Source organism: Convolutriloba macropyga, chromosome 12, assembly GCF_964194025.1.
Source record: "Convolutriloba macropyga chromosome 12, txConMacr16.3, whole genome shotgun sequence".
Lineage (NCBI taxonomy): Eukaryota > Metazoa > Xenacoelomorpha > Acoela > Convolutidae > Convolutriloba > Convolutriloba macropyga.
In genome coordinates this window covers 17,346,041-17,363,822 of record NC_134479.1, presented here as the reverse complement: position 1 = coordinate 17,363,822, position 17,782 = coordinate 17,346,041, and the positions used below count along the sequence as shown (strand labels likewise).

General features: G+C 36.9%; 1 protein-coding gene across 2 annotated transcripts in view; it reads left to right on the top strand.

Annotated features, from left to right (window-relative positions):
• Window positions 1-14,790, top strand: part of LOC142351180 (uncharacterized) — a 56,343-nt gene extending 41,553 nt beyond the window's left edge. For both annotated transcript variants that reach the window (XM_075403301.1, XM_075403302.1), the window contains exons 4-8: window positions 842-1,016; window positions 1,347-1,501; window positions 11,724-11,839; window positions 14,303-14,386; window positions 14,647-14,790. In XM_075403301.1, coding sequence (XP_075259416.1) covers window positions 842-1,016; window positions 1,347-1,501; window positions 11,724-11,839; window positions 14,303-14,386; window positions 14,647-14,786 — 670 coding nt within the window. In that variant the 3' untranslated portion in view covers window positions 14,787-14,790. The remainder of the gene's footprint in view (window positions 1-841; window positions 1,017-1,346; window positions 1,502-11,723; window positions 11,840-14,302; window positions 14,387-14,646) is intronic.
• Window positions 14,791-17,782: the final 2,992 nt, after the last annotated feature.

Sequence of the window (17,782 nt, the reverse complement as noted above, 5' to 3'; positions counted from 1 at the left end):
TTTTTCAACTTTTCATTTCTCGTCACTAAACAGAGCAAAGCGCAATTCTCCTTGATATCAATCGAAGAGTTTGAGCAGTTCTTTTCTGCACATTCTGATGTTATTTGTACCCCCCAGACGCACGTGTCAAACTTTAACAGCTATTTACTACGTACCACACGCGCTCTACCGGGGGGGGGGGGGGGGGGGGGGGGTGGTAACAAACTGGGGGAGCACATCCGGAAATGGGAAAAGATCCAATTTCCATGTGGTTTTTGAGCTTACATGCTGTTCAATTTTGATTTGGTCTTATTATTGGTGAATCTTAAAATTCAAAATTACGCTTTAATTACGACGAAAACGACGATTACCACGTAACGGCTTTAATCGTTTTTGTCTATGGAAAACGATTAAAAAACGGCGATTTCTTGCAAGTGGAAAACGAAATTCCTCAACACGGAATGTGAAATAAAAACTGATTGCTCAAAAACTCAAAGATGATCACATAATTGCAAAGCCTTTTTCATAGATTTTCCCGCCACATGTGAAAAATTTGTTTCTGTCACACGTTTACTTTTTTGTTCACAAGCTTGGAGTTAACTTTCAGCTTATGCTGATAAACTATCTGAGCTCTTTCTCAGTAAGATTAAGCGTATGACAAAAGTTTGATGGAAAATTTCTTTGTGCTTCGAAAATGTGGCTTTGTATTTCAAATGATTGGATTTGCGATTTCATGCAGCGGGCTCTGAGGCAGATTTGATTAGACTACAAGTTTTATCAATGAGTTCTATTAATCTAATCACCGTTTCTTTAACATCATTGAAAGCGTTAATTGCATATATAGAGAAACAGTTCCTCCCAGATCACAGCAAGAGTTATTGCCTTCCGAAAGCTCATCTGTTGATGGTGGAACCCCAGTGTCTTCACAAACTCGTGACAGTTTGGAGCGTGAAGAGAGTGTGAACAATTTAAGAACAACAGGGGTCTCCACAGCAGACTTGGTTGGAGATGCTTGCGATGACAATGAAAGCAAAAGGAATGTGGAGTTCAAATCTGTTTTGCATTTTTTCCATCTGTTTAGCCCCACTTCGTTTTGTGACTTACGCCACAGGATAGTAACGATTGTAATAAAATATCATGCGAGGTTTTTTTTTTTGGGGGGGGGTGGAGGGGGTAGGGGGGGGGGGGGTGTCATTTAGCTATGGGAGATCCCAAAATGCGGCTTTATCTGTTATTGGACTCTGAAAGTCCGCAGGCAGAATGAGTTAGTCATTCTAAAACCCAGATTTCGTATTTCTGACTTTTTTCAAAGAAAACTGGTCAACCGAAAAGAAACAATTTAAAACTGTCTTGAAACTCTGTTCAGGTCATTTGACGATGATTCGATTGATATTGTGCGAAGTGCAACTGCAGTCCCATTTACGGCTGAGAAAGGCGTTCAACCAACCGAACACGAGTATCAACAGACGGACAGATCAGAGCCAGCTGGTTCTATCTCTTCTCCTATGAGAACATCTGTTCGGTAGGGTTAAAAAGTATCGATTGGACAGTTTTCTCACTCATGTGACCCAATAGTTTTTCATTATATCGAAATCAACTACTGCTTTTTTTCCGCTTTAGAAGACTTAGCAAAAAAGTGTCAAAAACTTCAAGGAAACATTTTAGAGATTTTTTGGACCGTTTTGGTGTATTCAGATTTATAAAGATGTGGAGTTGTCCTTTGCTTAAAAAGCCATAAAGATTTTTTTAAAAAAAAAAATTTTCTTTGTATGAAGTAGTCAATTTTGTCTAAATGTATTAGCCTAAGAATATAAAGACCGCCGATGTTCTTCTTCATACGAAATGGGCTAACAGATTTATTTATGAAAAACATACACTGTGATACCAAAAGACTATGTATACCTACTGATTTCTAAAATGTGTCAGAAAACAAAAATAAAAAACCCAATTTGAGTTGAAATCAGTTCTCTAGCAATGAGTCAATGTCTGTATAGTTTCTGACGACATCTGGGTCACAATTTTTACACAAATCTTCCAAATTTTCCCAAAGATCTGCCTGCGTTCGTAATTGTGGCGTTTAAATTGCCCCAAAATTCTAAACTTCATTCAGATCCGGACTTTGAGCGGACCATTCCAGTACCACCTCCTTAGTGTCTTTCAAGATTTTGTAGAAAATTTTTACTAATGCACCGAAGCTCATATTTTCTCGAATTTTCAAATGAAAAATGTGCTTTTAGTTTCTTTCATCATCTAGCGAATAAATCCCATCCATCTGATTAAGGGCTCTCAAACAAAATTTGTAGCAATTATATTAGTCCTGTGGTCTTTTATTGCGGTTTTCTGCAAGACCGATTTTTCCTCTGAACCATTTGACTTTTCGTTCGCAAAAACGGGATAAAAAGGCATCGTAGCACCAGTGGGCATTAAGTTCTATTAGACAACTTCTGCTCGGTAGTGTTCGAAAATGCGATTCACAGAAACCAGTTTAGAGACATACTCTTATGGCGTGAAGGACGGATCTATCAGTTTTGCCCCCCCCCAAATTGCCCCCCCACCCCCAAAAGGTATCGATTGGACAGTTTTCTCACTCATGTCACCCAATAGTTTTTCATTATATCGAAATCAAATACTGCTTTTTCTCCGCTTTGGAAGACTTAGCAAAAAAGTGTCAAAAACTTCAAGGAAACATTTTCGAGATTTTTTGGACCATTTTGGTGCATTCAGATTTATAAAGATGTGGAGTTGTCCTTTGCTTAGAAGGCCATAAAAAAGATAGAAATTTTTTCTTTGTATGAAGTAGTCAATTTTGTCTAAATGTATTAGCCTAGGAATATGAAGACGGCCGATGTTCTTCTTCATACGAAATGGGCTAACAGGTTTTCATATGAAAAACATACACTGTGATACCAAAAGACTATGTATAATTACTGATTTCTAAAATGTGCCAGAAAACAAAAATAAAAAACCCAATTTGAGTTGAAATCAGTTCTCTAGCAATGAGAAAAAAAATTTTTTTCTTTGTATGAAGTAGTCAATTTTGTCTAAATGTATTAGCCTAAGAATATAAAGACCGCCGATGTTCTTCTTCATACGAAATGGGCTAACAGATTTATTTATGAAAAACATACACTGTGATACCAAAAGACTATGTATACCTACTGATTTCTAAAATGTGTCAGAAAACAAAAATAAAAAACCCAATTTGAGTTGAAATCAGTTCTCTAGCAGTGAGTCAATGTCTGTATAGTTTCTGACGACATCTGGGTCACAATTTTGACACAAATCTTCCAAATTTTCCCAAAGATCTGCCTGCGTTCGTAATTGTGGCGTTTAATTTGCCCCAAAATTCTAAACTTCATTCAGATCCGGACTTTGAGCGGACCATTACAGTACCACCTCCTTAGTGTCTTTCAAGATTTTGTAGAAAAAATTTTACTAATGCACCGGAGCTCATATTTTCTCGAAATTTCAAATGAACTAGTGCTTTTATTTTCTTTCACCATCTAGCGAATAAAACCCATCCATCTGATTAAGGGCTCTCAAACAAAATTTGTAGCAATTATATTAGTCCTGTGGTCTTTTATTGCGGTTTTCTGCAAGACCGATTTTTCCTCTGAACCATTTGACTTTTCGTTCGCAAAAACGGGATAAAAAGGCATCGTAGCACCAGTGGGCATTAAGTTCTATTAGAGCACTTCTGCCCGGTAGTGTTCGAAAATGCGATTTACAGAAACCATTTTGGAGACATACTCTTATGGCGTGAAGGACGGATCTATCAGTTTTGCCCCACCCCCCCCCCAATTCAACCCCCCCCCCTCCCCCCAAAGGTATCGATTGGACAGTTTTCTCACTCAAGTCACCCAATAGTTTTTTCATTATATCGAAATCCAATACTGCTTTTTCTCCGCTTTGGAAGACTTAGCAAAAAAGTGTCAAAAAATTCAAGGAAACATTTTTGATATTTTTGGACCATTTTGGTGCATTCAGATTTATAAAGATGTGGAGTTGTCCTTTGCTTAGAAGGCCATAAAAAAGATAGAAATTTTTTCTTTGTATGAAGTAGTCAATTTTGTCTAAATGTATTAGCCTAGGAATATGAAGACGGCCGATGTTCTTCTTCATACGAAATGGGCTAACAGGTTTTCATATGAAAAACATACACTGTGATACCAAAAGACTATGTATAATTACTGATTTCTAAAATGTGCCAGAAAACAAAAATAAAAAACCCAATTTGAGTTGAAATCAGTTCTCTAGCAATGAGAAAAAAAAATTTTTTCTTTGTATGAAGTAGTCAATTTTGTCTAAATGTATTAGCCTAAGAATATGAAGACCGCCGATGTTCTTCTTCATACGAAATGGGCTAACAGGTTTTCATATGAAAAACATACACTGTGATACCAAAAGCCTATGTATAATTACTGATTTCTAAAATGTGCCAGAAAACAAAAATAAAAAAAACCAATTTGAGTTGAAATCAGTTCTCTAGCAATGAGTCAATGTCTGTATAATTTCTGACGACATCTGAGTTACAACTTTGACACAAATCTTCCAAATTTTCCTAAAGATCTGCCTGCGTTCGTAATTGTTGCGTTTAAATTGCCCCAAAATTCTAAACTTCATTGAGATCCGGACTTTGAGCGGACCATTCCAGTACCACCTCAGTGTCTTTCAAGATTTTGTAGAAAAAATTTTACTAATGCACCGGAGCTCATATTTTCTCGAATTTTCAAATGAACTAGTGCTTTTAGTTTCTTTCACCATCTAACAAATAAAACCCATCCATCTGATTAATGGCTCTCAAACGAAATTTTTAGCAATTATATTAGTCATGTGGTCCTTTGTTGCGGTTTTCTGCATGACCGAGTTTTCCTCTGAACCATTTGACTTTTCGTTCGCAAAAACGGGATAAAAAGGCATCGTAGCGCCAGTGGGCATTAAGTTCTATTAGTGCACTTCTGCTCGGTAGTGTTCGAAAATGCGATTCACAGAAACCATTTTTGAGACATACTCTTATGGTGTGAAGGACGGATCTATCAGTTTTGCCCCCCCCCTCAATTCACCCCCCCCCCTGCATCATTTAATCCCCATCCCCAACCATGCACATCGTTCTGGGCAGATAGACGTGGTCATGTGCAGTCAAATGTGCCCCAAATTTATCCTCCCAATGCACCCCACCACAGCACCCGCATCGCTCACCTCCCGCCCTTCTTTTAAGCTATAGCTAGCCTCACTAAACGGCCATTAGCCACTGATGGCGCCAACCGGTCGCCGATTGTTTGAGAACAAATGGTGTTGTAATCCCAAATATAAGATATCGCTTGTTGCAAACCAAATTTTTGAGTTTTTTCTATGAAATTTTCTTTCAGTCCTTCAAACAACGAGCATAGTTTTTTCACTAGAGATATATTGTGCCTGGTAGCAATTATTGTAAACGTGTTGGTTTTCTCCTGTATGCAAAACGCTTTGCTTGACGCTTTTGTGCTTTTGTTTTGAGTATTCTTTGATTTCTCGAGTGATTTGTTTCACAACATATTTCTGATATTTGTGTAACCTAATTTGCTTTCATTCCAAAAAAAGTTTGTTGCTAAAATAGTAAAGATTATTAAAGGTGGGGTAAATGTGTCTGGTTAACAGATGTGGCTTCTGTCTTAGAAGTCGAGGGTTCGAACCCATAGAGGAACGCGTTTTTGAACCAAATTAATTCTAAGTTACACCTCTTAATTAAAGTTTTCTCCCCGCACCTGTCGTTCGAAAGCAATTTGTCCGACGTTAGTCGGTTTATTTTTCGTTAGTGTATTTATGCATAGTTTGACGTACAAGGCCATGATTTCACGAGGAGCCGCCTTGTTTTTTTCTTTTCGAATCGCAATAGCATTGCTAATAGTAATAAAAGCAACAGCAGTTTAACGAGGGTTTCTGTGTAAGTGGAGAAAATGAGACAAACATCTCGCTTGTGGAACTTCTAAAAAGCACTTTTTGTTTCAGGTGTCCGTGCAATTCAATTTTTAGTAAAAAATAACGAAAGGAAAAAGCACAAATTGTGCTCTATGTAACTTTTTGGCATCATTGTGTATATCAAGTATCATCAGAAACTACTTTTAATTGTTAATTGCTCGGATCTTTTTCTTTTGTGCCGCCCAGTAACTTGTGCTCCACACTGTTACAGAGCACGCGTCATTTCTTTTTCAATCATTTTGTAAAATTATGGCACTTGCGTCTAGGGGGTGCAAATAATATGCACCCACTATGCTGTGGGGGGAGCACAAACGGATAGGATCCAATTGCACACAAACAAAGTTTGTAGCTATTATATTATTAAAATGGTCTCCTTTGAATCCGATGATCTTTTGTCTGACTCTTTCGACTTTGTCTCCTCCAAAACAGGCACCCCGCTCCCTCTTTGTTTACAGGTTGCATTTTTACAATTTTCTCGTATGATTGGGAAGAGAAATCTTTAGCATTGTACTTTCAAAGTGCAATTATAACTATTTCCTTCTCCATATTAACTTATCGTTCAAAAAGCGTTCTCAAAAACCGAAAGAATTATGATATCCAAAGTTATTTATTAACAGGACTATCATGAATCTGCAATGGTGCATCTGATTTTTAATTGAATAAAACAAAAAAACTTTTGATGAAAAATCTAACTTAACATCAGCAACAAAGGGCTGAAATTATTTTTTGAAAAAGTTTTTTTTCAAACAATTTTTGTATTTTGATTTTGCCTCTGCATTAAAGTTTTCAATGAACCCTGTTAAGATCTGTTGAGAAGACAGAAAAATTTTTCTTGTTATAAATGGCTGTAGATTTCAATGCAATTTTGAAAGAACTAAGGATAGTTAAAGTAAGATTCAGTTATGAACGTGACCTTATGATGTACAGAACTGAAAATGTGAGGTAAATCTCCAGAACTAGCTCACTTTAAACACCAATCAGTCTCATGTTTTGATTAAAAAATTTTATTTTGTTTTGCATATTTTCATTTGACTATGATGCTCATGTATCTACCCTTTCGACCAATAAAAAAATTGCTTCTCTTTCTTGTTTATTTCAGATAAAAAATAACGTTATTAAATGTTCATTTTCTGAAGAAGAGTAAGATATGGCAAATTAAAATTAAATGTTTTGCTTGAAAAGTACAAGAAATTTTCTTTTTTTTTTTGATGAAATCAATGGGAACATTCAAATTTATTGACAAAAAGATTTTTTTCTGTCAAATAAAATCTCGATTAAAAAGCAATGCATTTTAAATTTGCTTCAAAGTTGGTCGTAATTTTTTAAACGCTGACATATGATTTTATATTTTTCCTCGAAAACTATTGTTTCGCTTTAGAAAATATTTTTAAACTTCGTGGCACATTGAAAAACTCACATCAAGCCATGAAAAATTGAAAATCATTTCTGAGAAAAATTGTTGAAAATCATGGCCCATTAAAGCATCGAAATCAGGTCATGAAATACAGTAAAGACGTGGAAGATAAATTTTAATACATGGAAGATGGATCTGAAAGTATTACTGTTAGAATTGGACACCGGAAAAAAAATCGACATGACTTGATCGAAATGATCAATTTTGTGAGAATTGGGACAGTAAACACCCGTACCTTGCTTACAGCAAAAATCATCGCTGAATCATTGAAAATTGCAGTCTGTTTTTTTGGCTTACCATTACTATGTTCATGTCACTTTTGGGAAATTACAGATAAAATTTCATAGTAAATACTACGAGCATGAAAAAGTTTTACTGTTGACTCTATTTGCAGGGGTAAATTACGGCTTAGTTTTATCTGCCAATGAATAATTCCCGCCTAAATGATATCTGCGCATGAATAATTGCCGGCTATGCTTTGTCTGTGTATAAGTAATTACCGCCTAATTTTGATCTGCACACAAGTAATTACCGCCAAAACTCGCTCTGCACAATTTGTTAATTGCTGCCTAAATATTGCCGCTTTTTGATCTGGTAGGGGTTTTAAGTGGTTGTTTCACGCTGCTCGGTCAAATAAATTACTCCCTCTCTCATGCAAAAAGAATAAGCTCTGGTAAATTGTTTGAATTTATAAACGCATGATTATAAATACATGTCATATTGTTTGAATTTATAAACGCATGAATTTATAAATACGGAATATATAAATATGGAATAAGGAATTAATGTCCATTTAATTAATGTCCATTACATTAAATAGTTTAAATGTCCCCACTTTCTTTCTTCTTTCTGTAATTGTTCAGGTCATAATCTGCATGTAAATCGACTTCGCCTGTCACAGGTGATCTTTTCCCAACATTTGCCGCAGGCAGCTCCAAGCGCCATCATCATGCGCCATCTTCTCGAATCGAACGGGAAAGATGTCAAACGTCACGGACGTCACACGGAACATTAACACAAACTCAGAACATCAAAACATGAATCTGAAATGGTAAAACAAAGCAGCAGAACCTGGAGTCCATTAAATAAAATGAATTAAACAAAAAGTAGGTTCTAAGGGGAAAACAAATTTGTCAGAAGAACTGATTTAGCGTTTACTTGAAACTCAACATTTCAGTTACACAAAACAGAACTTTTTGAACGCAGAAAATATTAAAACACCAAGGTGGCGAAAACCTTCACCATATTTATCAAAATGGTACCCAATATTATCATCGAAGTCCTCGCGTTTAACCACTCTGGTTCCTTTAAGTTGGGACCCAAGTTTATTTCATAGAAACATATTATTCTTAGACACTAACTGAGGTGGCAAATCCTTACGTCTCAGATGCCCAGGAAATTTTACTTTTGTGGGCCAAACCGCATCACGAAACTCAACAAATTTTCGATAAATGTAAGAAACCGGCATTGTTTTAGCGTCGTTATCACCCACTATAACAAAAATGTGAGTATAATTCCTTGCATCATGGGCGAGATCTTTAAGGTCGTCAACTCGGCGACCACCGACACAATCATAAACAGGGCTGTAAAAAAAGATTAAATAATTTTAAAAACTTTGATAAAAAATTACAAAGAAATAAAATACCGGAAACGATTCAGGAGTTCGTCTTCTTGCAGAGATGATTTTGCGTCAAGCAGATTTGAATCACTAATCACTAGGATTTTTATCTACAATATAAAAATATTTCAAAATGTCACACATACAAACACACATGCATACATACACACGCACACACACAAACACACACACACGTACACATATAAAGGCACACCACAGGCACATACACACACCCCACGCACATAAACACACGCAAACACATAGTAACACATACATACATACATACATACATACACACGCACGGACGGCGGATGTCGGAAGTCGGCGGAGGTCGGTGGAAGTCGCGGAGGTTGGCGGATGTCGGAAGTCGGCGGAGGTCGGCGGAAGTCGTCGGAGGTCGGCAGAAGTCGGCGAAGGTCGGTGGATGTCGGAGGTCGGTGGAAGTCGGCGGAGGTCGGCGGATGTCAGAAGTCGGCGGAGGTCGGTGGAAGTCGGAGGTCGGCGGAAGTCGGTGGAAGTCGGTGGAGGTCGGAGGTCGGCGGAAGTCGGTGGAGGTCGATGTGTGAGTTGATTGTGGTGTAGTTCGTTGAAGTTCAGCTAGAATGCAGTTCCGGGTATCGACACGTTGAAAATTTCATGCATGATATCAGTCATTCGAAATTTTCAAAATTTGCTATGTACAGTCTGTTAGTTCTTTGTATGTACAGTCTGATCTGAAACATTCTGTGCAGTGTTAACCAATAATGTAAATGATGCTGCGAAGAAAAAGGACAGACTGGGATGTTGCCTAATCGAGTCTGCGCAGACTGGCAAAAGTATTTAGACTGCTATTTGTCTGGTACAGTAATGGTTACAATTGAAAATCAATGGTACAGCAATGAAACTCACTGTGACCAAGGTACGGGCAGTTATACAGAATCCGTATAATTTTTCGATCTATTAATATTAACTTTTAAACATGAGCTTAGCAAATTTGGCATTGATTCTTAGAACCGCGGGACTCGATATGAATATATCACCAAATAAATTACGGCCGACTGCTCAACAATCGTGTATTCATTAACACAATTTCCATTTCAACGCATTTTTAAATATGGCGTTCTATTTATTGTACCAATTTTTCTGTGATGTTTTTCAAACTACCGACCTAGCCCCGTCTGGTGAGAAACATATTGGATTGCTTTGACAAGGATGGTAACTTCTGTCGTTGACATGCTCCATTGCTCTACTTCACAAAGAGATGTTATTCTAGTAATTTATTGTCCTTTTAGCAATTCCTCATCGTGGAAATTTTTGCAGTTCACTTAATAATGTTGACTCAGACCACACTTCGGGAAAATTTAGTCCCAGTCAGGTATTTTTTTTGTAATTTAATTTCTTTTGAAAATTGGTGTACTTGTAAGCAGGATAGGATATATTTTTGGTTAGGCTTGGTACTTTATAAGTTCTAATTAATAGCCGCGAAGCGATAGCGGCTATTATTGGGGACATCGTGGTTTTTTACAATTCAAAGAATTTGAATTGTATTGGGGCGCTGTCTTTTTTTTTAAGATCTGTTCACACATTTTCATGATTTTTGAAGTCAAATTGGAGTAGTGATTTTGGTTACGCCGAAACAGGAAATGGAGCGAAAAAGCGAGTGGTTTTGCGGCGTGAGTTTTTTCGCTCTAATTTTAAAGTAGAGTGAGAAAACAGTGTTTGAACAAAAATTCGGTTTCTCGGTAGTGGTTTTTTGTTCACATGCGGCAATTTCACTCTGATTTTTACTGTTTTTTCGATTTTTTGGATCGGATTTTTTTTCTGAATGGTTTTCCCAATCCATTCACAGCTCATTCTGGACCTAGGTTTTTGTTAGAATCAAAATTCCATATCTCACTAGTGGTTTTTTGTTCTCCCTAGCAGCATTTTGACATTGATTTTGTGTTTTTTTTTTGTTTTTTTTTCATCTGATTTTTTTAGAAATGGTTTTTTCAATTCACCCGTTGTCCGTTCTAGATCTAGTTGTTTGTTAAGCCAATGAAAATTCTTTGAATTGTACGTCAGGACTTGTCCTGCTATGTTTTTTAATTCGTCGTCTCCATCGATGATTCTTACGACCTGACTTCTTGGAATTGACTTCTTGGAATTGACTTTTTCACTAACTTCTATTGCTTTGCAGTTAAAATTTGTGTGCGTGACGTCATTTCTGCTTTTAGGCCAATTGTGTGACTTACCTCACTCAAAAAAATGACTTCTGAACTCACTTATGGAAGTTTAATTTTTAAATTTTATGAACATTTTAGTTAAAGATCAATAGTGTGCATCTAAGTAGTGCCAAACTTATACGCCCTAATTCTTGAGTATTAGTCTTGAGTTTTTGATTTCAAATATCAATTTTGAAAAAGCTCTCTGAGCACTTCTATCTCTTATTTCTTTAGTTGTTTCAGTTCATGCATGGCCACAAGCGTCTATCGCGGCTATTTTCCGGCAATCTGCCGGCTATGTTTAACATTTGTTGATTAATCTGTTGTAATGACTAATTATTGCCCGTAGAAATTAAAAGCACAGCGATCAAATCAAACTATACTTTAGCAGAAATTTGATCGTAATTTTCAAATACGATTTTTAGACAAAAAGTTGAACAGACAAAGTATTTGAATAGACAAAAAGTATATGATAATAGCTATTGATCACAAAATTCTTCCAAAAAATAAAACATGAGCGCAAAAACGGTATCGTTCTCAAATTTCGCGACTGGACGGTTTTACATTTCAGAGTTCGAAGACCACCCGGAGGGGAGTGCAGTGACATATTCAATATTGGACAGAACTCGACAGATCAGAAATCTACGTCTTCTTCCATCAGGCCGAGTATTTCTCTCAATTCCTTTCGTAAGTTCAATTAGAACGTCTCAGAAAAAAATCACTATACTACGATATCAGTATGTATAATATTATAAGAATCTTGCATGATCCTCTGAGTTGCCCGTCAATTTTGGACTAGGACTTATACTCGGTCATTCGGGTAGTGATAAACAGTAAGTCTCATGGAAGACATCAGTCGGATTTTAACCTTTCTCAAATCTGTAACTCCATTGCATACGTCTCCGGCTAGAGAATTAAATCTTTTCTCAATGGAAGCGTCTGGGACTTACAGACCAGCTAAATGGATTGGCCAGAAGCAAATATGGTCAAGTTTTAAAATGTATTGAGATATAAAAGTGGAAACCAGGTGCAAAATTGAGCGAATGTGCCCAAAAATTTTGAACCGGCAGCTGCCTGTCAAGGCCTATTCCGGGTAAATCTGGAGACTGACTGCATGATTAAAAACGCACATGACATTTTTTTTGTTAAAAGCTTATCCATATTTTAAGAATATACAAAAACAACCTGCCTGCTGTATCCATTATCTCCATACCAGTTGGCAAATAAAGGGGAAACTTGGGTCCATTTTACCACTAAATTGTACAAAAAGTACCTCAACTCATCTAAAAAAAGTTTTACGCTGCAAGATATGGCCGGAAAGGAATGATTATACTAATCGGTATATACTATTATAGCAATCGTTATAGTAAAACATACCCGGAGTTGAGTTTCAGAGCAATTCAGCGCTGAACCAGCACATTTGAAGTGTGAATACTTACTTCTGTTCGTAAATATCGCATATCCAGAATGTTTTAGGTTTCTTTATGTGCAGTTTTCCTTCATCATGATTATATTGAGGTCATAGAGTTTGCCCACGTTAAAATTATGCTGTAAAGTGAAAATCATTCATACCCCAAAATTAATTCTTAGCATAATAATTTCATACTTTTATAGCTTATAACTGGTAACTACTATAGTAGTATGCACACTATTTATATACAAGCTATTTTGTAGGTAATTGCCAGAAAACCCATTTATCTTAGTGGTTACGACTTGCTACGCAAATTAAATGTTATAACTACCCCCGCGGAAGTTGGAATCGCATATAAGTCAAACTTTGTCTTTTCACTGATTCAGCGCTGATTTGCTCTGCCGCCAAACTCCGGGTACTATAAAAAACACAATGGTTGGTATAACCAATTACAATGCTTTTGTGGCAAAGTTCTACAAATGAGTGAAATGGTAATTACAATCAATCTGATAAGGGTGCTGGTTCGGAACTTCTGTCTATTTTTGATGAGTTTTAGTTCTATGAGTTTAACAGACTTAGGCCAAGTCTGTGCTCACTACTTTAACGTAGTATGTCTAGCGACTTTTGCGGTTATTGCCTCAATTTCGCAAATTAGTGAAACCAAATTGATTGTTTAGCTTTTCAAGTCCGCTGATGATGCTCATTGGGTATTTGTATCTTGGACGATTTCTTTTTACCCCCCCCCCCCACTAACTACCCACCATCCCCTTCACCTACCTAACACCCACACTTACCCGCTAACTACACCTTCCGCAACTAATTAGCACGTGTCTACACCCCACCACCCTTGCCAGCTGCAACCTGACCCATCCAACTACCTATTCCCCAACACTTACCTACCCTCCCCCACCTAACTACGTTCCTCCACCTACCTACACACCTATACACATTCCTAAATCAATATTGGTTGTTTCTATCTTTATAATTTTTTTTATTATTTCCTCATTGTTATTCCTGTTCTGGTTGTGGTTTCTTCGATGTTTTCGAAATAGTAGAATTAGTTAACAAATTATGTTGCACAATTCTTTGAGTCCTTTCCGGTATTCTACCGGCTATAGGTTATGTTTTTTATAGTGAAGTTTTTGCCCTACCCTTTTAGTGCTTTTGTTCAAGAACTGTCTTTGACTTTTCGGGTTACTTTTTCACGCTTCACTTTTTCATTTTTGAGTGATCTCAGTTGCTATCATTGTTTATTACTAATATATGATATATCGTGAGAGGTTGAAGATCAAAACCGCTGTAGCTTAGTAGTTACGAAGGTAATGAATGCTAAGTTCTCATAAAAGAATTACATTTCAATCAAATAGACATAAGCAAACATTTTGTAAGAACGGTCGTCACGTCTCATAATTTCGTTGGAGCAAAATCTTAAGTGCATTATCAGCTAGTTTGCGGATTTTTGTTACAACGGTACAAAGGATAATACAAATTATAACGTTTTATCATTGCATAGTTTACAATATGTATTGTATAATAGTGTTTAACAATTAGTATACTCGTTACTTTGTCGCCATATCCCGTACTATAAGTGCCTTTTTTATTGTAGTGAGATACGTTCTGCGGAATACATGAGGTTAAATTGACCAAAAGGCTTCACTAATGGGCTCACAATGGGCGCTGTTTGTCAACGTAATACGTTACTATATCTAATAATAACTTAAACAGTTGTCGTTTTTCAGGTCACCTGCAGACTCGAATACCGTGGGGCACCGATGATGACCTAAAGAAAGTACCCTCTCAGAAAATTCCACCAGAGCCACAGGGTATCGCTTGTTCTTGATATAAGTCCTAAAATTTTGCCAAAATTTTTTTCTAAAGATTTATGGTTTCATATCCTGTTCTCGTTAAAGAAAAAGTTTCAATTAAAAATCAGTCTGAAATTCTGATTAGTTGTCATATAAAAATCTACTTGTGAAAGTGCGGTGGTTAAAAAATTTTCTGTTAATTTTTTGGTTACTATCTTTTTTATAAGTTTATTCATGTCATCAAAAAAGAAGCAATACAAAAACGATAGTTGTTTCAGCCAGACCAAAACCGTCGAATGACCGCCACCCCTACCTGGGCAAGACTGACTCAACCCAAAAGAAAGAACCCTCTGACCAGAAGAAGGACACAAAAGTCAGTGCTCCCTTTGGCACCGACTTGAACTTCACTGCAATGTAAGAGTACCTTATATAGTCATTGTGTTAAACCAAAGTGACCTACGAACTTAGTGTGGGCGTCTCGTGACCACGGGGGTCGGCGTATTAATCGCTACTGTTTTGGATATAAAGTGTTGATTGCAGTGTTCTAGTCTTTGGATATAAATTAGCCAAGTTTTTCTTGCTCAAGAGGTTGCACAAACTCTACAGATGCAACTTTGTTGGTTTTGAAAAAAAGTCAAGAAATCATCTCTAATTGCTAAGACACAACTGAGTGAACCAATTTGGCTAAAACCGTTTCGAGAAACATGGAATGAAAACGCTTACCAGTCAAAAAAATTGCGAGGTCCGAAACCAAGTTTCACCTTAATCACACATTTTTGTCGCTCTTGACCTGGGTACACTTCCAGAGCACGTCAAAGGCTCACTGTTGAGAAGTACTTTTTCATGAGTTGATCCCTGAATTGGTTAACCAATTACAGCTCGTTCTTGCACGAGCTGAAGCTGACGGGAAATTTGTTGTCGAAAATTCCTGCTGTTAGTGAGTCGAAAAATCGTTTAATTAAAAATGATCAGGCGTTACAGACAGAGAGATGTGAAAGGAATGGATTGCACTAAAGCTATCTGGCACGTAGAGTGGAATCGGCAGGACACTACAATTTGTCGCTTAACATTTTTGTCTGCGGGCCACTGGGTCTTGCAAAACGTTGATAGAGTTTGAAGAAAATGTCATTATTCAGATCAGAGCAGGCTTCTAGATGTACACATCTAATTTAAAAAGAAGACTTTAGGTCGTACTGCTTGAAAAAGCCAGCACTGGTAATAGAACTCTTCTTTTGAGTGGCATTTTTTGGGTTGTGGCCTTGGGTTTTTTTGGTTGCCGGTATTTTGTTTTTAGTAGTGCCCCAGTTCATGTTGAGCACAATGTCCTTCGAGGAATCAAGTTAGATGACTCTCAGATATAAATGGTTTCCAGTAATTTTTCCACAATTTTTTGTTGGAGGAGGAGAGTTTGAAATTTTCAAACTTGATGTACTGAAAAGAACTACTCTTTGGCTGATCTCTTAAACGAAAAAAAGGTCCAATAAAATAATCTATCTGACCCACAGCTTGTGCTCATTGTTAAAACAACTGATGCCAAAATATTTTGCGTCACCGTTATGTTTTTGCCTTTGTCTTAATTGCTGCCTTCTGATATTAAGTACGTCCCTCGTCCTTGCCGAACACACTTTTGCTCCACAGTTGTTAAATAGAAGTACAACTTGTGTCTAGTATTTTTTAAGGCATCTGTTGGATGCGCTGATAACTCTCTCGGCAATCTGCTGACAGAATATTTTGAGCCTTATCGATTTTATTGCAGGTCAGCTAAAAGACCACATCACTACCTTCAACAGCAGTATTGGCAATCTCTGCGCTGTTCTGGCCACGATGTGAGACTTTGCAAATAATCGAGTGTGATAAGCCAGTGAAATGGTTCTCGGAAATTATTTTTCTCCCCAAGAAACTTGTCTGCAAATTTTTTTTCTCGGGAGGCAGGGTTTTTGTCATTGGTGTAAAACAAAATGTGTAATGAGTATTGTTTTAGTCATTGCATGTGAAGCAGTCAAGTGTTCAATAGCTTGAAAAAGTTGGTGGAATGTTTCGCCTAGTGGTTTAAGAAAGCTTTCAATTTCATTTCTTTTGAAAAATTAAGGAAACTTTAGACAAAAAATTTTCTGTAAATTTGAATTGCCAGCGTTTATATTTGAAATTTTTAAACACATTAAGCAAAATGCAGTCATGACAAATTTGAGCAATTAGGAGTAGACTTTTAATAAGGTTTTAAAACGTTCTTCGAAAAAGACTCTCTGGGTAATCGGGTGATGTCCCAAAACCTAAACTAATCGTCAGAAAAGGTAACATCTCAGACCAACAACTTGGCTGGCTCTATCGTTAAACGAAATCTCGTTAAATTTTTTTGCCACTGTCGTTTTTGCTGGCTGACGTTTTGTTTCTCATGTTTGTTGTCCCGTCCTTACCGAACTCAATATTGCCCAACAGTTGATGCTATTAGAATCACTTTTGTTAATTATTATCTTTTTGAAGGCGTTTTCTTGGCGCGCTTTGAATGCAAAGAAAGTATACCTGACAATCTGATAACAGAATACGTTAAAACTTCTCAATTTCATCTAAGTTTAGCTAAAATATTAGTTCATTATATTCAACAGGAGTAGTGACAACCTCTAAGCTGATCTCGCCTTCATTTGACACGTGCCAGACCATAAATCACCTGCAATTGCTCTCACACGTAAACCAAAAACATGTAACGAATATAATGTTCACTCACATAGTTTTAGCCGTTGGATGTATACAGCCAGCTACTTCTTGCTTATGAAATAAAAGTTGTGTGAAATTTCAACTCACTTATGAAATGTTTACGAATACTTTGAGTTCTGCATCTTTTTAAAAAGTAAAATGAACTTTTCAGACTTTTGCAAACGTCTGAAGCCGCTCTTTTGAAAAATATTTTTCTTTGGATGACGACTGATTGGGTAAGGTGTCTGACCCACAAACCGATTTCGTTGTCGGGAGAATTCTTCAAAAATCCAAATTGAATAACCTTTACTTTTATGTGTCTCGGTCCTTGACTATTCTGTCAACTTTTCTGTTCTTAAGTAGAGCTACCGTTTATGCTTAATACACTTTTGTTGAAAAGTTGTTGCTTCGAAGAAACTCTTCAATGTAGAACTTTTTTGAAGGCATTTGCTTGATGCACTGATAATACTACCCATTGTCAATCTGCTAACAGATTTATTTGAGGTGTCTCATTTTCATCACAGGCTAGTATCAATATTAGTTCTTTGGCTTCATCTGGAGTAGTGACAGCCTCCGAGAACACCTTGGCTTGTGGTGACAAATTAGGAATTTTTTAGTTGAATAAAGTGCATTGCTCTTAGAAATATTTGGTCTCCGGGAGAAAATGGTCGGCAACTTCTTCTCAGGGATAGAATATTTTCTTTCAAACTCAACTTAAACAAT